Source organism: Sceloporus undulatus, chromosome 2, assembly GCF_019175285.1.
Source record: "Sceloporus undulatus isolate JIND9_A2432 ecotype Alabama chromosome 2, SceUnd_v1.1, whole genome shotgun sequence".
Classification (NCBI taxonomy): domain Eukaryota; kingdom Metazoa; phylum Chordata; class Lepidosauria; order Squamata; family Phrynosomatidae; genus Sceloporus; species Sceloporus undulatus.
This window is the reverse complement of record NC_056523.1, coordinates 308,527,442-308,551,500: the sequence shown is the minus strand read 5'-3', so window position 1 is coordinate 308,551,500 and position 24,059 is coordinate 308,527,442. Positions and strand designations below refer to the sequence as shown.

General features: G+C 40.2%; 1 protein-coding gene across 3 annotated transcripts in view; it reads left to right on the top strand.

Annotated features, from left to right (window-relative positions):
• The window catches only part of EGFLAM (EGF like, fibronectin type III and laminin G domains), a 170,756-nt gene that overhangs the window by 69,978 nt on the left and 76,719 nt on the right, over positions 1-24,059 (top strand). For 2 of the 3 annotated variants that reach the window (XM_042452512.1, XM_042452511.1), the window contains exons 4-7: positions 64-90; positions 7,421-7,538; positions 11,070-11,205; positions 23,349-23,515. In XM_042452512.1, coding sequence (XP_042308446.1) covers positions 64-90; positions 7,421-7,538; positions 11,070-11,205; positions 23,349-23,515 — 448 coding nt within the window. The remainder of the gene's footprint in view (positions 1-63; positions 91-7,420; positions 7,539-11,069; positions 11,206-23,348; positions 23,516-24,059) is intronic. The other variant, XM_042452513.1, reaches the window with a different exon arrangement.

Below are 24,059 nucleotides of genomic sequence, written 5' to 3'. Positions count from 1 at the left end.
TTAACACTTGTAAAATTTTAATTATAGTACTTTCTTAACAAGTTTCCCCCCCTCTTTTACCAGGGCCCAATGGATGGTCAAGCAATTTTTGTAAGTATTATATTTTAAAATGTTATTTTTAAAACAAAAGAAAAAATAATAACAACAAACCCACTGCAGGAACTGAATGCTCTGGTCTCTCTGCTCTTCTTTAGCTCTTGAGTTACAAAACATAAGTGTTAACAGAACAGCCATTGCAGAGCCTAAAGGAGTCAAGTCAAAACCTATTGTAGGTTCAAGTCTAATGACAAGTCAGAGTTTGTACACCACCAACAAACCATGATTTCTGATTGTGCTTTATGGGGTAGATCATATTTTGTCTGAAAGGATAGATTTAAACACAGCAATACGTTAGAATTAAATAAATGACAACCTGGCTTACTGGTACGGATAACCATGGTCAACAAAAGCAATGGGCCCTTGGTATCCACTGAGGTTTGGTGTCAGCACCCCCTATGGATACCAAAATCCATGGATGCTCAAGTCCCAATATATATAATAGGGTAGGAAAATGGTGTCCCTTATATATTCTTTAAAAAAATATTTTCAAATTGTTTAATCTGTGGATGCAGAATCCGTAGATAAAGGAGGTTCAACTGTATTTCCCCATTTTTATGGAGAATCTGTTTCTGCCATCCTTAAACAAAATAAATAGGCTCTTAATAAAATTCTTTATATAAAAATATTGTACATAGGCTCTTTGTAAGGTGGAGGAGAGAAGTAAAAAGGAATACAGCAGGTTTTTCTTTAAATATTGGCGAAGAAGGAGGTCAAATTTACATGGCATAAAAACTACTGTATATACTCAACTATAGGTTGACCTCATGTATAAGTCAAAATCAGGTTTTGGGGCCAAAATTATGAATTTTGTCATGGCCTGTGGATAGGTAGATGGTAAAACATGGAGGCTTCTTCAGTGTGTGTATGCATGTGTATGGCACAATGAAGCTTTTTGTTTCATCATTTCAGCTTTTGTTTCAGCCATGGGCAGGAGAGGGACTCTTAAACAAACAGCAATGTCAATCCGCCATCCAGGACTCTTTCTGCTTGACTCCAGAGAGAAATAAACTCCTCTCCACACTGCATGGAGAAATCTGAAAGAGCTGCTATCACATTACCATAGTGACACATAAATAAGTCAACCTGGGAATTTGGGGTCAATTTTTGGGCATACATTTTTAGACATATAGATGAGTATATACGGTAGGTTAAAAAGGTAAATAGTAGCTGAATTAGAAAACATGTAGCTGAATAAAGAACAAAACATGCCCTCAGTTGCTGGAATAACTGTTTGACAAGACATGGGATTAATAAGTACAAGAAATAAAATTTCCTGTAACTAGTTGGAGAGAAGACGACACTGAGAGTGTAATGAAGGCACATTTTGAAATTAATGAAATAGGAACAAAATTACTTTATTGATGGAACAAATCAAGTTTTATTACGTCTGAAAGGCACTTCAGGTCAGCATTTTGATAGCATTTTACCTGTATTCTTTGTCATTCTCTAGTCAGTCCTTAGGCTCTTTTATTTTATTTTTTTTAAAAAAAGAAGTAACAAAAAGTACACTACAGCAAATAATGCCACAAGTTACATTTTCAACTTTGTAATGCATTGTGACAGCAGGCTCCTTCCCATATAGTGTTAAGAAATAAAAAGCCAAATGAATTATCTTTATAAAGTGATGTTCTAAGCGCTACTCTTGGAGTTGGGAAGAGTAATATTTTTGTACAATTATAGAATCTTAAAGTTGGATGTGGCCACAAAGCCCAACTAGTGCAACTTGCTGCTATGCAGGAATACAAAACTAAAGCTCTCCTGAAAGTATGCATTGTTAGCTGCTTTCAAGATAACCTCGACTTATGGCAACCCAGTGTATGAAGCATCGCCAGAACCCCTTATCCTCAACTGGTCTGCTGAGGTCTTGTAGATTGAGACTCGTGATTTCTCTGATTGAGTCCATCCATCTGGCATGTGGTCTTCCTCTCTCTCCGTTGCCCTCCACCTTTTCCAGCATTATTGTCTTTCCAATGATTCATGCCTTCTCATGATGTGGCTAAAATATGACAGCCTCTGTTTAATCATCTTGGGTTCCAGGGAGAGTTCAGGCTTGATCTGTTCAAAACTCATTTGTTTTTGTTTGTTTTTGTTTTGTTTTTGTTTTTGCTGTCTACAGTATCCTCAGCACTCTTCTCCAGCACCACATCTCCACTGCCCAGCTCTCGCATCTGTACATGTGATGGGGAATACAATAGATTGGAGGAGTCTAACTTTAGTGCTGAAAGATGCCCATCCAATCTCTGTTTGGAGCTCTCCAAACTTTACCAGGGGTAGTTCACCACCCTTTGAGGCAATCCATTCCACTGTTGAACAGTCTCTTACAGTCAAGAAGGACTTCCTAGTGTTTTGACGGAATCTCTTTTCTTGTAATTTGAATCCATTGATTCATGATAGCCTCTGGAGGAGCAGCAAACAAGCTCTCTCTATCTTCTACATGATATATCCCTTCAGATGTTTAAAGATTGCTATCATGTCACCTCTCAGTCTTGTCTTTTCCTAGCTTCAGTAAAGAAATGAACAAAGAAATAAGGGCCATTCCTGTAAGGTTGCAACTTTTTCCTGTATACATTGCCATCCCAGGAACAGTATTTATGCCCAGGGGCTATTCCCCAACCTTGGTAAATGACCATCAAGCAAAACAAAAAGTTTATATTCTTTTCCTTCCCTACTGTGAGAAATGAATCACTTTAACACAGTTGATGCTGCACTTGAGTAGCTAGACTGTGGGCCTTGGAGCTTGGACTCTGGACTTCCAATTCTGGATTTAATGAAGAAAGCAATTTTCATTCTCTCCCCATCTCAAATTGTCATGGGAATATGAATTAAGAAACTGTGGTTGAGTCTTCATACGCATTCGTTTCACAAGGAAATTGGAAGAAGGGAGGGGAGAAGAAGAACACAGTGAGATTTGGCAGACAAATGACTAGCCTTTTGCACCTGGAAATACTATTTCAAGATGTTTTGAAGTTTCTGTGGTTTTCCATGTACTGTGCGTAAGTTTTTAAGTATCTAGAAATGAGTAGGTAGGGACAGGGGAGAAGAACTAAAAAAAATGCAGAATGGCTCTGACATGCCATAATTGAAAGTCCTTCATATATTTCAGCCATTTATTTCTTTAAAAATGTGTAAGTCACAAAAACGTTCCTAGCTACTAAATCAGTCCTATGATCTTGCTATGTTAAATAGCTACCATTATGCTACACATGCTAGCTTAATGTTTTTGTCATCCTCAGCACATTGAGAAGGAAAACATAGGAAGGACCAGCTAATGTAACAACACCAACAGACCATACCCTTCAACATTTTACAGATGGAAACTGGTACAAATTTGGCCAAGCAACATCAGTATAATCAAGATGGCAAGAGTTATTATTAAGCATGAACACATAAGGTAGAAGAGGCTGCAGTAGTTTACTTTTGTCTGAGTCTACTGGGAGGAGCAAGAGTCCACACCTTCCTCTCATCTGCCCACTGAGTGGAAACTACTTTTGCACTTTGAACTCAGATTTCAGCCATTGAAGTAAATTGAGGACAAAGGGGGAAAGTGGGAGGAGTAGGGAGAAACTAGGACATCTTAAAAGCAGTGAAAAAGTGGGACCACAGAACATTAATTGGGATTATGACAGACGCTCTCCAGAACACTAAGCCATTACTTGGACATCTGCCTATCAAGGCGTTGCACACTAATGGTGTTATATCTTAGCCAAGTGTAGAAAGCACAAATCAAGATATGGCACCACTCACAGTACCATGCTATCATTACTCTCTTGCAGACTTTTCCAACACTTGTACTTCTGACACGTACCAGAAAATAGAGTAATCTATGGAAAACTAGAGACAGTTGGAGCAATGTCAAACCCTTTATCCATATCCTCCTGACTATCAAGAGAAGATAAAAATAGGCTTTGAAAAAAGTTACCTTTTTTGGAATCCTAAGAGATCTGGGAGTTGTAACCCAAAACAGTAACTTTTCTAACTTTTTCTAATATACAACAGTTCTGTTTGGGGGAAATTTCAGAACAGAACATCTGTTTCTATTGTGTCCTTGTGGGCGTTTGAAAGTTGTTAGAATTTCACTTCATGCTGCTATATGGTTTTTCTCTCTGCTGGTTCAAAATTAAACTAGATCATGCACTTAGTTGCCTTTTCATGCTGTAGCAGGAGGTTGCATAACTTTGCTTTTAACAGCAAACTTCTGTAAGCAGCAAACAATCTTCAGCACAAAATCTGAATTGTGTGCTAGGATATTGGTGCAGGTCAGATTTATGCCTTTCCTTTGGAGAAGCTTTGAAGAGGCCTTGGCTTGTTTTTTTTTATCGCTTATTGACAAAGCTAGCCTTCCTGTGATACTTCTAATCCTTTGCCTTTGGGGGCACTTAGACTAAGAAAAGAAGACATTAAACCAAGTAGCATACACACTGCTCCTCAGCCCCTCGGGTTATTGCTCCTACTTTCCCTCTGTCTACACTTAAATAGGGAAAGTAAGAAAGAAAGAATTGTCCTTAGTATCTAAAGGGAATTCTCTAGATAATAGTTAAAAACCCAAAGCAAACATGATGTTTATGGTGAGGTTAATGATGACAATAACAGCATTTATGTAGCAAGAGTTTGCTACAGCTGATAAAAACTAGGCTGAATGCAACCATCCAGAGGACCTTTTCTTCAACTGCTCCTAGATTATGGAATGGTCTGCCGGAGGAGATCCGTCATATGGCCAGTTTAGAAAGCTTTAAAAGCTGTCAAGATGGATCTCTTCCGGCAGGCCTTTCCTGAATAGTAAACCCGGCCACCAACAAACTGTATTGTGCCTTTGTATATGCTGTAGTCCTTTGAATTGTCCTTTGAATATGATGATGTTGTTTATTTTAATGTATGTTTTAATAGTTAATTGTTTAATCTGATGTTTTAGGGGAGGGTGGGAATTATTGGGATGAGGGTTGTATGTATTTTTAATCTGTAAACTGCCTCGATTGTCACGGACAGAGGGGCGGGATATAAATCAAGTTTTATTATTATTTATTATTATTATGGTGTGTTCTTCTCCCTCTAGCCTTATTGAACTTCTGCTCATGGTAACCCCGTGAATGAGATGTCTCCAAGATACCCTGTCCTCACCTGCTCTGCTCAAATCCTGCAGGTTCAGGGCCGTGGCAATTTCCTCTCTTGCTGCCCCCCCCCCCCCCCTCTTTTCTAACATTATTGTCTTATCCACTCTTCTCATGATGTGGCCAAAATACGACAGCCTCAATTTTCTCATCTTGACATCAAGGGAGAGCTCAGGCGTGATCTGTTCTAGGACCCATTTGTTTGTCTTTTTGGCTGTCCACAGTATCCACAGCACTCTTTTCTGGTACCACATTCAAAAAAGTTGTTTTTTTCCTATCAGATTTCTTTACTGCCCAGCATTCACATCCATACATGGTGATGGAAAATACTGTGGCTTCTTTAAGCCTAACTTTAATGTTCAGTCTTATTTCTTTGCACTTAAGAAATATGTCTAGTTCTTTCATAGCAACCCTCCCCAGTCCCAGTCTTCTTCTAATTTCTTAACTGCAATCTCCATTATGGTCATTGATTGATCGAAGGTATGGGAAATTTTTAGCTATTTCAATTTCCTCATCATCAAGGTTGAATTCATGTAAATCCTCCATCATCATTATTGTTTTCTTAATGTCCAGCAGTAAGCCTGCCTTGGCACTTTCTTCACTGATTTTTCGAGCACTCATTCCAAGTTTTTGTGTTTTCTGCTAGTATTATTGTGTCATCTGTATATCTTAGATTGTTGATATTCCTTCCTCCAATCTTCACTACTTCTTCCTCCAAGTCTAAACCTGCTTTATGTATTATGTTTTCTACGTGCATATTGGGCAAATAGGGCCAGGCTTTGTTTGATCCCCCTTCCGATTGGGAGTCATTCTGTTTCTCCAAATTGTAGCTTCCCATCCTGAGTACTTGTTATGCATCAGGATGATCATATGTAGCAGTATCCCCATTTCTTTAAGAGCTGTCCATAGGTTTTCGTGACTTATGCTGTCAAAAGCTTTGCTGCAATCTATAACACACATGGTGATTTTTTTTCCTTCTGGAATTCCCTGGTGCTCTTCATTATCCAGCATATGTTTGCAGTGTTGTCCTTAGCATCTCTTCTTTTCCCTGTACCACTGGCCTAGGAATGTGTGGTCTTTTGGCTGTTTTTCGACTGCAGTTCCTCAGAATTGGCTATGACTTAGGGATGAAGGAAGTTGCAGTTTAGCAACATCTGGAGGGCCACACATTCCCCATCTTTGCTTAAATCACAACAAGTAGCTAATGAAATACATATTTTACCTCATCATATACATTTTGACTCTCTGCTCCCTATTATTAGCTGCTGCTTTCATTGAGTGGAGTACATACTGTACTTTGTTTACTAATCCTTAAAAAGAGGTAACAAGTCACTAAATGACGTGGAGCTTGGCTATTGGAGAGTCTACCTGCCAAGCTTTCCTGATGTTCACCAGAAGCTATTCTTCTGGTCCAGCTGTAAGTGTAGGGCCTAGGGCCCAAACAGACAGCCCAAAATAAAGCTGCTTTGGGTCACTTTGAAGGTATACTGTTTAAATGACACACACATCTTAAGAGGCCAGAAACTCCACCAAAGCCACACTCCAGTCCTTAAGACTGGAGTGTGGCTTTCATCCTCTTATGACACTTCCAAAGTGACCCGAAGCATCTTTATTTTGGCCTGTCTGTTTGGGCCCGTAGTTAAGTAAATTGGTTGTGAGCAGAGAGAGGGGGGTCTTTTTGGTTGCTTTTGGAATGCTTTTCCTGAAGAAGCTCACCTGTCATTCATTCTTCTGTCTGAGGAGAAAGGTGTTGTTGTTTTTTGGAAAAATGTTCAGACATTTAAGCATTTTGAGCATATATTTTAGTTGCTGTTACCTGTGTTATCTTGTTTTTTTCTTGTCTGCTGCTATGTGTTTTGTTGTGACATTTTTTACTGCACAGGTTTATTCTTTTAACAGCGTGCTAAAAAAGCACTTATGCTTGAAGGGTAGTTTATGAATTTTCTAAGCATGGAGTTGCTGTTTTTAGCTGCATCTCATGGCCAATGGTGTATCTACTCTTGGCCCAAGAGCAGCCTTGCCTGCCTGGTGCTGTTTGCACATGAATCCAGGTTCTAGGCCCCCTTCCCAACAAGCTGCACAAGAGGTTTCTTCAGAACCATGGGATTACACAAATTGTTGCTTAACTTTAAACCAAACAGTTATTTCACTTACTGTATTGTAATTTAATTTTATCTTTTCTACTTCTCCCCTGTATATATATTTTTTCAAAACAGGAAGTGGTTATTGGGGATTTGAAGCCAGGCACCCTCCATCGTGTAAGCGTAGGAGCTTATGGCTGGGCAGGAAAAGGTAGACCCAGCATGCCCAGAAACATAACAACTTTATCACAAGGTAAAAGCTGTGTGACTAGTTTTCCATTACAGATTTTGTTTGGGGGCAAAGGTAATGTCAAGTGTCACTTCCCTCCCCTCCACACACATATATGCATGGAAACAACAAAGAAAATGCCAGTACACTGCAGAAAGGAGAAGAATGGGTATTTCAAAGGCGCATCTGGTCACAGGGCAAGATGTAGTTGGAGTGGTGGAACCATCAGAAGTATAATTAATGTTTTGAAAGGCTAGACACAGGCTGATGTGCTTTCCTTTTACCTTTGTAAAAGCACTTGAAAACTCTTTCCAAGAAAGGCATTTGGATATTTCCTTTGCTTTGGAACATTTCCAGCCACAAATTTCTAGCAATTTTCTAACTATTCTTTGTGATGGGTAGAAAAAAGGAAAGAAAACGAAAGCTGGTCAAGAGATAAACAGACATCAGGTTTATGGGGTCTATTTGGTGTTTTGTTTTTTTAAGATTTCAAAGAAGTAGCTATATTAATCTCCTGAAGCATAAAATGGAGGAAGGGAGAAGGGAGGGGAGGGGAAGATGCAGCAGCACCTTTAAAACTTACTGATTTTTATTTTAGTAAGAGCTTTTGTGAATATAAAACCACTTTTTCAGATTCATTACAGAGTGATATTAAAGCTTCAGGTTATAAAGCATATTTATACAGTTGTGGGAGCAGGATAGAATGTAATGGGAATCAGAAAGATGCTAGTCATGTCCCTTGTCCTCAGTTTTCAAAGGGCTGGATGAGGTAGTATAGGTCTTTCGGATCTTTACAGTGGTCAGTTAGTGGGGATGTGTGAAAGCAATAAATCTGCTTTGTACTAGATGCTTGTTCTCTACCTGCCTTGAGCCAGGTGCAGAATACAGGTTCAGGTGGGCAGAAATACACCAAGAGGAATAGAATGCTTCTAATCTGTACTAATAACAATTTCTGAGATTCTTTCTCACAGACTCTTGTTTTTTTTGCCCAGACTGTTCCAGTTCAATAACATAATTTAGGAAAAGAAGGCTTATAAGTTGCAGGTTTACTACAAATCACCCAAACACCTACATAGGGATGGAAAAATCAAAATATTCCCCAAATTGTAGAAAAACCTGCTTCCCAAATAAATTTTGATCTGCAAATAGTGTTCAAAAAACTGCCATTTTCAAAGACCCTCACAGCAGGAAGATTATGGCTTGAGAACAGAATTATCATACAAACTCGAATATAAATTGACCTTATGTATAAGACGAGGGAAGGTTTTGGGGTAAAAATTATGGATTTCCATATGACTCGTGGATAAGTCGATGAAACTTAAGGGTGTGTAAAGAATTACCAAGGACATAACTTAAGGGCATGTAAATACATTACTAAGGATGTAAAGAATATCCTGCTCACTTTCCCTCCTTCTTTGCACCCTGGCTGTCCCCTCTGGAAGCAGCCAGGCTAGGAAGAGGCTCAAGGAGTGAATACTTGCACTTCTTCCATCTTCTCAGCTGGGCTGTTTCCTCTGAAAGCAGCCAAACTGGGAAGATGCTTAGGGGGTGAATGCTCAACCTTACCCCATCTTCCCCTCCAACTGCCCCTTCTGAAAGGCAGCCCAGCTGGGAAGGAGCCTATAGCTGTATTGATTCGTGTATAAGTTGACCTAGGTTTTTTGGGTGATTTTTTTCTTATAACTTTTTCAACTTATACATGAGTATATACGGTAGTGAACTACATCCTTATTTGTATATACTGATCTACCTTCTGTCCCTACTTAATATAAAACAAAAGAAATGCATATTGGGACTTTGAAAACTATGGGGCTTTTTTTTTTAACAGTTGCAGAATTTGAACTTACTTTTGAAATTCCCATGGTGAAAATCAGATCAATCCAACCCAGAGTCTTTTTTCAACTTATAGGATGGATGAATATGTTGTCACATATTTCAGCAGCCTAAAAAACAAATATATTTCAGGAGATCAAAATATTGCTCCTTGATAGTCATGCATTGTTATAGCTGTTGTGGATACTTCAGCTCCTGAGTCCTTTACAATTTTAAAAAAGGTGTGTGTGATTATATATTTACTGTGTCATGTGTTTTGAAGAGATACAGAAAAAGTGAGAAGCATCCTTGCTGCCTCATTGTGTGCAGAGCCAGCTCAAACAGAGACTCTGTAGTCTTTCATCTGGCATTAAATGAATTTTCTGCAGTGCATAAAGAATTCTGTACAGGGTAGGAATGCCTCAAACTGGGCTTGGACTGAGGAGGTAGTTGCTGGAGAGATTCATAATTATTCACACCATAGCAAGTTTATATATTTCCAGATTTGTGGGTCTCTGATGGGTTTGTTCATTTTTAAGATGTCATAGGCATTTACATGTTGTTTTCCTTCCTTGTACCTAATTTAGTTAACATTCCAGAATTTTTTCATGGAGTCATTATTCCTGACATTTTCTTGCTCATTCTCTGCTTCAGAGATCTTATCCTGTTTGAGCTTCCTGTTTTTAAACATAAGAATGCTTGGAGCAGACCAGGACTGTGATTAGTGCTAAACAAAGATGTGAAGAATACTCACAAATTTCCTCAAATAGTGTTGACACAAAAACATGTTTTGCTGAAATATTTTCTGTTTAAAAAACCCCCTCCCCAAATGAAAAGAGGACTGAAACTGCACAAAATCTCTCATAATCTCAATTGCCTTGGAGAAAACGGTTGAAATCCTTCATTCTGCCCTGTGAGAATGAAATAAATGATTTTGAGATGCAAGATTCAAAAGATTGTAGACGGGAGCAGAAGAAAAGGAAAATATAGAGTTGGAAAGAATTTGGTTTGGTTCACACGTTGATAAGAATCTACCTATGTTTCACTTACTGAATCATATACACTCATCCCTCCACATTTGTGGCTTTCACTTTTGCAGATTTGATTATTCATGGATTTTATTATTATATTCTCTCTAGGAATATCTAGGTCCTCCAGTGCAACTCTGTGGTCTACTTTAACCAAATATTGCACTGAAGGACCTAGAGATTCCTAGAGAGAATTCTCCACTAGGCATTTGTAGCTCCTCCAGTGCAATTCTGTGGTCAGTGTCTGGGAGATGGTGACCACAGAGTTGCACTGGAGGACCTAAAGATTCCTAGACAGGTGTTCTACCAGGTAAAAACAGTGTTTTGTTATTTGTGGTTTTCCACATTCACGAGGGTCCTGTGCTCCTAACCCCAATGAATTTGGAGGGACAAGTGTATATGAATATTTTCATGAAGCCCAAACAAGTTTAGACCATAGTTGTGCATTCTCTTGACCAGCAAAATCTGCAGGGGGTCAGGATTCCTAGTTGTGTTGAGAGTTCTAATTGCATTCAGGCATATATGGGTGAAACACACTTTCAGACCTTGTTTTCTTTAACATAGTAAGATTGGGAACATGATGGGGCAGGTCTAGTATGTCCAGCTACAGCCATTCTTTAACTTTTGGTAGAACACATGAACCAAACAAGAAATAGCTCTGGGCTTTGCTTCTGAAAATATGACTTATTAGACACATGCACTTCTTTTGTTTTAGATAAATGTATGCCTCCAGATCCACCATATCAGCCTCAAGTCATTGTTGTTTCTGACTCAGAAGTTGCACTGACATGGAAACCAGGACCTAGTGAAGGAAGTTCTTCAATTCAGTACTACACAGTGGAATTTACCAGGTGATCTTGTTAATAGGATTTACATATGGGGATAATATGGGTTCATATTTGAACTCATATTATCTGACAACTGATTCATATAGTTATCATCAAGAGTTAAGTTTATTGTTCATTCATTAGTTAAAATGGCTTGGTTTCACCATATCTCAACACTAAGATTTTCTGGATGAAATGGATTATCTAGATTCATTTTAGCCTGTCTTTAGGCTTTGATAGATGACCTATGCCAGGAACTGGATGGGAGGAGTGTGCATCATTGGTTGTTCTGGACTTGACATTGGGTTTTGATACCATCAACCTTGGCACTCTTTGGAAGTGGATCATGGAGATATGATTGGGATTGTGTGGTACAGTGGATTAGGTCCTTCCTCGGGGTACCTGTTTAGGAAGCATCTGTATATTGACAGCTTCTAAAAACAGGCAAAATGGGTATGTTCAGAGTGATATGGTGATATCTTTGACACCTTTGCCTTTGAAGACATACAGAATTTTGTCTTGAACTCCATGCTATTTAGCATCTGTATCAATTCACCCTTTCCTGTGGATTCCCTTAAGCACTGGAATTACCTTCTAAAGCAGGTCCATTTTACTTCCTTGTTCATGTTATTGTGTGCCTTCAAGTCATTTCCAACTTCTGGCAACCCCTAAGATGAACCTGCCATAGGGTTTTCTTGGCAAGATTTGTTCACAGGAGGTTTGCCATTGCCTTCCCCTGAGGCTGAGAGAGTGTCACTCTTCCAAGGTCATCTAGTAGGTTTCCATGCCTGAGCAGAGAATTGCACCGTTGTCTCGAGAGTCCAACACTCAAACCACCATGCCGTACTGACTTTTCAGAATCTCCTTGAAACATTCCTTTGGGTGAAGGCATTCAATATGTAATTTGAAATAACAGTCTATTGTTTAAAATATTTAAAATATATTGATCACTATTGTACTGTTTCCTGCTGCTGTTTTTTGAGTTATGTTATAAGTTGTTACAGGCTGGCATCCTGCATTGCAGTTACAGATTCATAACGTAGAGTTAGGGATCTACATTTCCTCTGTATCCACAATAGTGGCACTGTTGCCATGACTATAAGTGCCCCCAACCTGCCTTAAAACTCCAGGGAGATGCTTTGAGTTGGAGGTCTGTGGTGCAGTCCAATAGGGCAGTTCAGGATGGTATGGCCAGCACCTTTCCACTCAGCCATCTTGCAGACCCATATCACTTGGAACATCTCCCTGGAGATTAAGGTATGTTTGGGGGGTTGATTCCGTCAGTTATTCATAATTACTTTTATATAGCTACAAATAAGATGCAGGATCAGCCATGATTGTAATTGTTAAATTATTTACTTTACCGCAAGCTAATTCGTTCCTTAAAATTAGGCCGGTGTGAATGTTTTAAAGTGCACAGACAATAAAAATATCTAAGAGTGTTTTTCCCTCTCCTCCCCTCTCCTCTTCTTTCTTTTTTTTTTTCTTTTCTTTCTTTTTTTTTTTTTTTTTTGCAATTATCAAGAGCAAGTCATAATGCCTTCCATGTGTTTCTTTCTGAACAGCGATGACACACAGGGTTGTTTTTCTATGGCATCTCTACCACTTGCACCACCTGCAAACTCCTGAAAATCTAAGCATCTTTCAGAAACATTCGCAATCCATATGATATCCTTTCTTTTAGTGCCTAGGAGCTGAAGCTTATAATAACCAGTTCTAGGTGAGCCTTTCTCAACCTGGTGTCCTCCAAAATTTTTGAACAACAGCTGCCATCATCCTTGGCCACTACAGGTCACCACACTGGAGAAGATTATTCTAGGTGTTAAAATACAGTTTGAGTCTTCCTTACCCAAAATGCTTGGGACCAGAAGTGTTTTGGATTTTGGATTTTTAAATTTTTTTTTAATATTTGGATATATACAATGACATTTCTTGGAGATAGGACCTAAGTCTAAACATGAAATTCATTTATGCTTTCTATACACCTTATACTCTGAAGTTAATTTTATGCACAATATTTTAAAATAATTTTCTGCATGAAACAAAGTTTGTGTACATTGAATCATGATAAAGCAAAGGTGTCACTTGTCCCATGTAGACAATTTTGGATTTTGGAGTATTTCAGATTTTGGAATTTTTGATAAGGGATACTCAACCTGTATAGGCTATTGCACTAAATGTGACCTTTGGTGGTGACACATTTTGGAGTTACCAGTTCTGATAACATCTTAATGACTATAACCTGTATTTAGTTGTCATGAATAAACTGCAACTTGATAACATCTCCCTAAGACAGATGGAAGTCAAATGTCCATAATGCTCTGATGTCCAGCAGACACTGTGCTAAGTATGAAATGAGAAAAAAAAAAAAAAAAAAAAAAAAAAAAAAAAAAAAAAAAAGATTTTTAAATGAAAACAGGCAAGTTCTTGCTTGGATCAATATATGCAGTTGTTCAGGTGTTCTGGAATTATTTTAGTAAGCACAGGTGAACACAGCAGTAGTTATTGCAATATGCTTGTCACCCACTTGAGATAGTCACTTTATAATGATTTATAGTAATCACTAGTGGATCATAGTGATTTTTATATGGACAAAAATGTGAAAATGTAAATGCCCATTTAATTAAGTTTGCGGTAATTACAAGTAACTCACACATTTAGTGTATATGAATATATGCTGAATACGCTAACGAGAGCTGGCTTGTACATGCAGACATGTATGATCTGATTATCATCAGAAGTTTTTCTTTACCATAGTGTGAAGATTGTTAAAGGTGTGTGATGGAGGTGCTCCAAGACTTCTATTGTACTCATTGTGATGCTTTTTCTGACTTATGTCCTGGCTGTCACTGCAATCCAGCCTCTCTCAGTTTAAGGCAAATCAATTGTGGTGAATGGAGAACTCCCACACATCACAACTGTATATTCCATTGTATGTGTTGATTGGCTTATTCTCTGTTGCGAGACATGATGCTATCATGAGGAAGACAATGCATTTTGATCAGATACAAAATTATCATTTTTTTCAGACTTACATAATAATTAGGGTATCCTGGGGAAATTCCTGTCATGTTGAAATTCCCAATTATTTTGCTGTCTCCATGTTCTTATATATAATTGTGCATATGCAAAACTGTATTTCAGTTCTTTTAAAAATGAGATTGGTTTATCAAAGATAGTTAAGATTAGTTATTAAAATGTCAGGCAGTCCATTTATCTGAATTAAAATGCCTTTAAAAAAATAAAAAAAGCCCAAGGCTCTGTTGATTAGGTACCCAATAAACTTCAGTAAATCACTTCGGATGCAGTCTAAAGGCTGGCCCCCATATATATCCTATGTGGCATGCTGTTTTCTTTGTTTGATCTGGTAGTTTTCTTTCTAGTAGTTCAATTTCAGCAAGCTGCTTTAATAATTTTTAGTACTGCAATTGAATTTATCCAAGTGGTTTCCAAACTTTGTTGTGTGTAAGTACATTCTGAAACTTGCATTTTCCCATACCCAAGGCAGCACATGATTTAGAAGCCAGGAAACTGTACACTGAAGATGTTTTAGTGCAGTAACCAATTCTGTAATGTGACTCATGGGCTTTGAGAGTCTACAGGGATTGGATTAGAATTGCATGTGCCTTGTCTTTGACCTCCAACTCCTCATTTCTCCTTGAGAAATTCATTGTATGCTTTAATATTAAATATCTCCCCTTTCCCATGTTTGAAATGACTCAAAGAGCATTTTACACAATGTGGCAGTGATAAAAGGTATGACTCCAAGTTCATTTTTAAATTGTTTTTAGCCACAAGCATGGAATGGTTTCACCTATACATACCACAAACCCTGTCTCTGCTCCTGCGCATGCCAGATCGGTAAAGAATAAGACCCACCTAATATACGATCTATTGAAGAGAGACTGCGACCTGGCTTGCTTACTGATACCTGGCTTGGGCCTGAAAGTGAAGCAGTGGTGGGCTCAGGCCCTTCCTACCGGGCACAGTTAAGACCAGACCAGGTTAGTGGGCGGGGGGGGGGGTGTTGCCTTGATTCACAAGAACACCCTTTTCCTTAACCAGGAACCATATCCGACAACTGCCCACTCATATCGAATGTATTTACCTGACCCTGAAGGCCAGAGACAGTTTAGGGTTCTGTTGGTCTACCGCCACCCCGTGTGCTAACAGACCCCCTGGCGCGAGCTGAACCAGCTGGTCTCGGAGCTGGTGTTGGATTCCCCAGGCTCTTGTCCGGGGGGACCTTAACATCCCCTTCGAGCCAGTCATAGTCCAACTGGTGCGGCTCGGGAGTTCATGGCTACCATGACTGCCATGGCCTGTCTCAACTGATCTCAGGACCTATGCATTCTGCTGGTAATACGCTTGATATGGCTTTTGTACGGACATGGAGAGTCCGTGGGCGGAGGTAACAAATATCTCCGCCTTGTCTGGACGGACCATTTCCTGGTCGAGGTTAAATTCAAGGCATCTACCCAGATCCCTCCCGGGGGTGGCAGACTATTAGGATGGTCCACCCTCAAAGGCTGATGGAACCCAAAAGGTTCCAAGAAGCCCTAGAGGGGCATATGGTTGGAACTGGCGGCGATCTGTTGATGCCCTGACTAACATCTGGGATACCGATCTCCAGGGCTATACACAGTATCGCTCCCAGCGTCCTCTCAGGCCTGCTTCTAAAAAACAACCCTGGTATACGGAAGACCTCAGGGAAAGGAAGCGGGTTCTGTGACGACTAAGCGTGACTGGCGAAGACACAGCACTTGCCGACAAGGCACTCCTAGACTCTCATTTGGAGGCCTATGGAGTGGCAATAAGTGCAGCTAAGAATTCGTCTATGCTGCACGTATCGCATCCGCGGAGTGCATCCGGCACAGCTGTTCAGGTAGTGAGGGAGCTTTCCCAGTTGCCCTCCTCCTTGAACTCTATTTTGGAACCATCCAAGGCCTGCTGTGACGAGTTTAACAACTCTTCGCGATAAACCTCTCGGATAGGGCTGATCTCGACGCCAGTATTCTTTAGGATCCAGAGTAGAGGTCCCCAGAGCCTCCGTGGACTCGATTGTATGGATCATTTTGAGTCTGTGAGTACCAGGGAAGTAGAACAAGATCCTTCGAAGGTGTTAGGAAGACAACGTGCTCTCTCGATCCCTGTCCCTCTTGGCTAGCAGCTCGGGGGAGGGGGGGGTCGGTTGTAACTGTTATGTTGCGCCACATAATTATTTCATCTTTTAGGGAAGGGCGTTTTCCATCCAGCTTGAATTGGCCATTGTAAAACCGCTGTTAAAAAAGCCCTCCCTAGACCCCCTGATTCAAAGTAATTATCGGCCTGTTTCTGCTGGCCTTTTTTGGGGAAGGTGATCGAGAGGGCAGTTGCCTTTCAACTTCAATCGGTCTTGGATGAAACAGATTCTAGACCCATTTCAAACTGGCTTCCTGGCGGGCTATGGAGTTGAACTGCCATGGTCGCCCTGGTCGATGATCTCCGTCTGGGCATGGACAGGGGTAGCGTGTCCCTGTTAGTGCTCTTAGACATCTCGGCGGCTTTCGATACCATTGACAAAGAGCCTCCTCCAACCACCATCTGAGGGGGAGAGAGCAGGCCAGCAACAACAGGCCTCGCCTGGAAGACAACTATCTTTTAAAATTAATATCAATTATTTCTTTTAAAATATTTTGATGAAAATTTTTTACTTGTACACCACTATGATCAAAGCGGAATAGCAGTCTAAATAAAATAAAAAAAAATAAAAAATAAAGTATCGTTCTGGAACTCCTGAGGGAGTTAGGTATCGGGGGCACTGTACTCCAGTGGTTCCGTTCCTACCTCTCGGGCAGATTCCAGATGGTGCAGCTGGGGGACGTGTGCTCCGATAAGAGGGCACTTACATCGGGTGTCCCTCAAGGAGCCATTCTGTCCCCCATGCTATTCAACATTTACATAACTGCTGGGAGAGATTATCCGGAGACACGGGGCACGGTGTTAACAGTACGCTGATGACACCCAAATGTTTCTCTGTGGTCTCCGACTGATGCAGTGACCAGGGATGGCATCTCTCCTCTAGACGCCTGTCTGGGTCAGTAATGGCTGGATGAGGGAAACAGACTCAGCTTGAATCCAGAGAAAACGGAGGTACTCGTGATAGGCTCCCTGGGCCCGGGATGGAGATTTGTCCACCTGTCCTGAATGGGGTCATGCTTCCCCTGAAGGACTCAGTTGCAGTCTGGGGGTGCTTCTGGACTCGTCGCTCCACCTACATCTCAGGTGGATGCGACAGTAGGAGTACCTGTTTTATCAGCTTCGGCTGATAAGCCAGCTGCGACCCTACCTGGCCAGGGGGACCTTGAAACGGTGGTACATGCTCTGGTGACCTCTCGGTTGGATTTCTGTAACGTGCTCTACATGGGGCAACCCTTGTACCAAACCCAGAAGCTTCAGTTGGTGCAGATATGGCAGCGAGGTTGGTCACTGGATGTTCCAGGACCAACCATAACGCCATCTTATACGATCTGCATTGGCTGCCCATTTGCTTCCGGGCGCAATACAAGGTTTTGGTTTATTACCATAAAGCCCTAAATGGCTTGGGCCCAGGGTACTTGAAGGACCGCCTTCCCTATATAATCCGCCCCGTGCTCTCAGGTCGGCCGGGAAACAACTCTTGAGGGTTCCTGACACGAGATATTCCGTGATTGCACAGAGGGCGTTTTCTGGCCTGCCCACAGCTCTGGAACTCTCTTCCCGGTGAGCTCCGCTCGGTTACCTCCCTTGACCTGTTCAGGAAGAAGTTAAAAACTTTCCTCTTCCACAGGCTTTTCCCCCAGGTGTTATGAGATTTGCTCTCTCCCCGCTGCACCAGCACTTTATGCTAGTTTGTTCGGTTTTTATTTGTAAATTTTTACTCTGTTTTAATTAAGATGATTGTTTGTGGTTTTTATATGAATACGTTTGTAAATTGTACATTGGTAGTACTCTGTTGTAACCCGCTTTGATCTCCCAGGAAAATGGGGCTATAAATAACATTTATTATTTATTATTATTTACATAATGCTCAGCATACTCCTATGAAATTCACATGCAAGAAAGCGCCAAAGGAATACATACACAAAGTCCCTGTTTGACCGAAATGGATATAGGCTGAGTGCCTGTTGCACATCAGAGCCTCTTGCTGGTATACTAGCTAGGGTCCAGATGTGTATGGGTCTATGAATCTTTGCAACTCAGTAACGGGTTTCATTGCATTGCTTCAATGTAGCTATGGATTTGTAAAGTTACAAATGTAGACATCATAGTCACATTTTGTAACTTTACAAATACACAGCTACATTGAAGCAATACAATGAAACCCTGTTACTGAGTTGCAAATTCATAGACTCGTGCACATCTGGGCCCCAGTAATGTACACCACAAGAGGTGCTCATGTGCACAGGCACTTTTGATGTGTGTTGAACACTCTGATGTGCACTGGATATTTCTCTTTGTAGACCTACTTGTAGCCAGTGTTTGAATGTGCATTGGGGAGCACACCAATGAACATCAGTGCACTACAACATCACTCTCTCCACGGGTCACTACTGCACAATGTTGTAATGTCATGGCAGTCCCTCGGTGAATATGGAGGTTGTGAAACCACTCAATTCAATTTTGTGCCCAACTAGTATTTGATTTGTTGTTATGAAGCCTACCTGAGCACATAGACACCCTACAAGGAGAACAGGAGCAAATGAAGAAGTTCTGTTTGACAGAGGCATGGCGTCTGAATGCAATAACCTGATACTCAGTGGCTAACATTTTCTTTGTATTGAACTTATTTGTGTGACAATCCAGCACGTAAGCTTCCAATAAAACAGTACTGGCAGCTAATATGGATGCGGATGAGGACCTATTCCAAAATATGTGTTTATTTATTCATTCCATTCATATTCTACCTTTCTCCCAGCATGGAACCCACGGTGGCTCAAAAACTAAAAACAAGCCATCGGCTAAAAAGCTTACAGTACAAATTAAAATACAACTACAAAAATCATCACATTATAATCATTTTTTTAAAAGTGTAAAATCATTCAAAAGCTAAACAAAGCTAAAAGAAGACACTGCTCCCATTAAAAGACCCCCTGCAAGCAGTTACTCATTAAAAATCTGTTTGAATAAATGATTCTTTGCCTGATGGCAAAAGGAGAGCAGAGTGGAGGCCAATCTGGCTTTCCATAGCCCTTGCCTGTGTTCTGGCCACAGCATTTTGGAGTTTCCTAAAATTTTCCAAAGGCAGCCTCACATATTTGTTTTTTATTTATTTATTGAATTTGTATCCTGCCTTTCTCCTGAGGTGGGATACAAGGCTGCTTACAATACTTTTAAAAAGATTACCTTAATGTGAAATATTATTTTACAAAAAATATTTTTTTTAAAAAAATATATAAACAGTTAAAAACCTTTAAAACATAATGATCAGTAAAAAATTAAAAATGCAGCATAACACTTCACACACACAAACACACACGACTGCTCCGCTATTAAAATTCAAAGGCTTGCTTGAATATAGACGTCTTCACCTGCTGGTGGGAAAAGATCAGGCAGGGGGACAAGTGGATCTCCCACAGAAGGGAGTTCCAGAGCCTGGGGACAGCCATTGAGAAGGTTCTCTCCTGAGTCCTCACCAAGTGTGCATGCAAAGGTGATGAGACTGAAAGAAAGCTCTCCACTGTAGGTCTCAAAAGTTGAGTGGGCTTGTATAAGGAGATACAGTGGGCCCTTGGTATCTGCTAGGCTTTGGTTCCAAGACCCCTTGTGGATACCCAAATCTGTGGATGTTCAAGACTCACAGTAAAATGGTGTCCCTTATATATTTTCAAGCTGTAGATGCTTGAATCCATGGATAAGGAGAGCCAACTGTACAATCTAGAGTGCATAAGAGTAGTCCAAACATGATGTTATCAAGGCATGTGGTACTGTAGCGAAATCTGACTTCTCAGGGAATTAACACAGCTAACACACTAGTCTTAACTGTGCAAATTTTTGTTAGTTTTGCGTAAACCCATTGCAGGGGGGTGTCTAAGTGAACATACCCATTGACTCTACAGACATAAAAATCATATTTGGAAATACTGTAGAAAATTATCTTTTCTGAGCAGTCTGCTCTTTAGTCTTTCTTTCTGAAAGGCTAGTTTTCATCTATGCAGATTATTTGTCTAAACCCTGAGGATTGCTTGAGAAAGCAATCTCCTAAGAACCAAACAACAGATGTGTTATTAGGCTTTGTCAACTTAAATTGAATGTAAATTGTGAGAGGTTTGTTCCAAGCCCATTCTACACTTTAATATGTTATTAAGGTCTTACTAGCTACCACCCACTAGTTAAATAGGAGCCCTGGAATTTGATCCCTAAGGCCCAGGTCATCCCTATCTGTCCTGGCCAGAAGTTGGTGTTCTTCCAGCTTATCTGAGAGAAAAGATCTTTCCACAAAAGCATGTAACTAATGAACCGGAGCAGTCTCTTAAATGAATCATACATGTAATGTAATGAGTGGTCACTTAGACATTGCTAAAGAAGAGACAGTGTGCCAACAAAGAAGGAGGACAAAAGATGACACAAAATTGCATAAAATAAAATATTTTTATGTATAACTTGATGATCTTGGGCAGGCCATACTCTCTCAGCTTCAGAAGAAGGCAAAAGCAACCCCACTGTGAATAAATATAGTCAAGAAAACCCAATGACAGGGTCACCTTAGGGTCACCGTAAGTCAGAAGTGACATGAAGGGATGTAGTAACAATATATGTATACATACAAATTTAAATAAAAATACAGTATTTCCCTTTCAGAGCCCACTAGCACTTTGAGGTTTGAAATGCAAACAAGTACTTTTGAAATTAAATTCCCAGGCTCTGAATATTGTACATTTTAAATCATTAGCAGATGTTTTGAGGTTGATTTTTTTTCATGTGTGTGTGTGTATATTTTTTAAAAAATCTTCAACATTACACACTATTGTAGAAGAGAAGATCTCCTACCCCACCCCCAACCCCCCAAAAGCAGCTGGACATTGGTCAGTAACAGTGCTTGTAAAGGGTTAGAACAGGAGGTACAAATTGAATTTTATAGACAGGATTTTCATTCCAGATATACCTGCATATATCTGGTATGAAATGGTTAATATATTTGTATCAAATGTCTTTTCCCTATTATCATGAAATTTTGTTCAAAGCCTTATCAGGACAGAAATCAGCTCACTAAGCTTTCTGGATGCTCTGTTCATCGAGGCATCTTAAGACTTCCTATTAGGGACTTCTGACCTTAAAGACACTTTGGGACAAAGCATTTGAGCCATGCTTCACTCTGCATGCACAGTGAAAAGTGTTCCTCTGGCACAGGGAGGAGCAATTCTTTGAGGTGCTCCTTGAGTCCTATGTAGGCTTTGCTCAAATTGGGAAGAAAACAGTGGGCAAAGCAACTCACTCAGCATCTGGAGGCACCGCTGCTTGGGGCACCAAAAAAATTGTGAACAGCCTTGCTCTTTTGGTTTTCCTAGCTGAGAAAGGGAAAAGTTGATTGTAAATGACTAAGGCACAGCTTTGAGGTGTTCTCCTTAAGGCTATGAGTCACTTGCTCTCCTCCGCCACTGTTTTTGCTGGTCTGATGGGATGGGGCTTCCAGGAGTGATTGAACCCTGGGAGCTAAACGTTCTCTATCCCTGTTCAAAGTTGATGGCATCATTTGCTAAGGAGAATATCTAGACTTGTAATTCAAACCTCTTCTACATATAAGCATTTTACACACTGCAAGTCTAATTAGCAGCATTTTTCCAGACCTTTTTTTTTAAATTAATGTGTACAAAATTCCTTCTGTACAAGAAATAATATTTCCTAGAGAAATAACTGTCTGGATAAAACAGCAGATCAGTGGAGACATTAATGGCATTTTTCATTTTGGAGAGCAAACACACTTCCCTAATATATCAAGCAGCATCTCAAAATGAGAATGCCTTCAGATGGTTTTAACCTTCTTGTTCCATTGTGTGTTAAAGCAGTATGCGTCGCATGCAAAATATCACTTTTAACAAGTAAACGATTTAAGCAATGGGGGAAAAAAGCCTTCGCCTATAAAACTAAGGCTGCTAAGAAATAGGAAGGGGAACAGATGCTCTCGATTATGAAAAACAGTGGAAGCCCTTGGTTGGGCTCAAAATTAAAAGTTCAGTATTCACATTTGTACAGATTAATAGGCTGTCCCTTTCTCCTTAGTGTGGGTCCAGGGAAGATAACATGTTAGTGAGGATTTTTCTTTCTCTTAGAGCAGTCGCTGAAGATTAAAACAAGACAATATTTTGAGGTTGAGTCATTCCTTCTTGGCCTGTTGGATGTTGGTTGTTGTTTTTGCTTTCCTTTTTAGAAATGAATGCTTTTTTGTCTCCTGTGAAAAGACAATTTGGTTTCTCAGGTTCACAGAGTACAGGCCAAGTTGAAAAAAATGAACCCCAATCGCTCTTTTTAAAATCACTGTGTCCTCCCTTCTAGCTTAATGGAAATGACCCTCGAATAACTAAATCACTCCTGCACTGAAAATTATGTGAGTCAATTTTGGCAGCACCTTTGAGCTCCAAATGTACATGGGCTCCAAATGTATGTGGAAAGTTTGCCTTGTGCTACTATTTTTATTAAAATAATGTCAGAGTTGTTTGCAGCTAGGGCTGTTTATAAACATTAGATCTAAGGCCTGAAGGTTATTTCCTGTCATAAATAGTACAAGGACATCCAAGAAGGAGGTGAGAGGAATAGCAGCTTAATCTTATGTTTTGAAGTCAAATCAGGGCTTATTTATGTCCTTTTAAAGAGATCATTCTGAACAAAATGTGTGGTGTAGTCTTGCTCAAACACATAGAATAGTCTGAATAATTGCCCTATAGAAAAAGCCAGTATAGCCTCTCTCTTGCTGGGCTACCTCTGAAGTTTTGAGTGCTCAGCACTGCTGCCAAAATATTTGTATATTGAACATGGAAATATTACGTTTTAGACTACGGCTCCAAGAATCCCTCAGCCAACAGGGGACATTCTGCAATGTCACATTCAGATTTCAAGTTAGAATGGCAAATTTGGCAGATTTTGAATTCTCTCAAAGGTTTGACTCAATATAATTTTAATTGTACTTTATACGGTTTCTTTCTCTTAATCAGGCCTGATCTTGATACCAACTGGACAGTAATTAGAGAACAGATCCAGATGGACTCCATGGTTTTGAAGGGGCTAACTCCAAACAACAAGTACCAGTTTGCAGTCCGGGCAGCAAATTCATATGGAACCAGTCCGCCTAGTGCTCCCAGTGACCCTATCAGAATGTTCAGTGAGTAAAAGATGTTTCTTTCATCACTTGGCTTCCATGCCATCCACTCCAGGTTTAGATGGAGCTTTAAAAGAACTACCTTCTCTGCTTGTTGTTGTTGTTGTTGTTGTTGTTGTTGTTGTGTGCCTTCAAGTCATTTCAAACTTATGGTGAACCCAAGGCAACCCTGTCATGTGGTTTTCTTGGTAAGTTTGTTCAGAGAGGATTTGCCATTGCCATCCTTTGAGGCTGAGAGAGTGTGACTTGTCCAAAGTCACCCATTGGGTTTATTTGGCCAAGATGGGATTTGAACCTTGGTCTCCAGAGTCTTAGTCCAATGCTCAACCACTACACCACACTGGCTTTCCCAATGTGTTCTTATACTGTCCTAGTGTATCCTCTGCCATCCCACTTCTTCAGCTGCTTTCAAAATGGTCTGATTTTCTCTCACGTTCCCCCATTAGTCCTCAGTTTATGTCAGTTGGTACAGATTGAGTTTAGATTGCAAAAGTTGTTTGCACTCCATTAACTCAACACTGGGGAGAAGAGAAGAGGGGGCAAGATG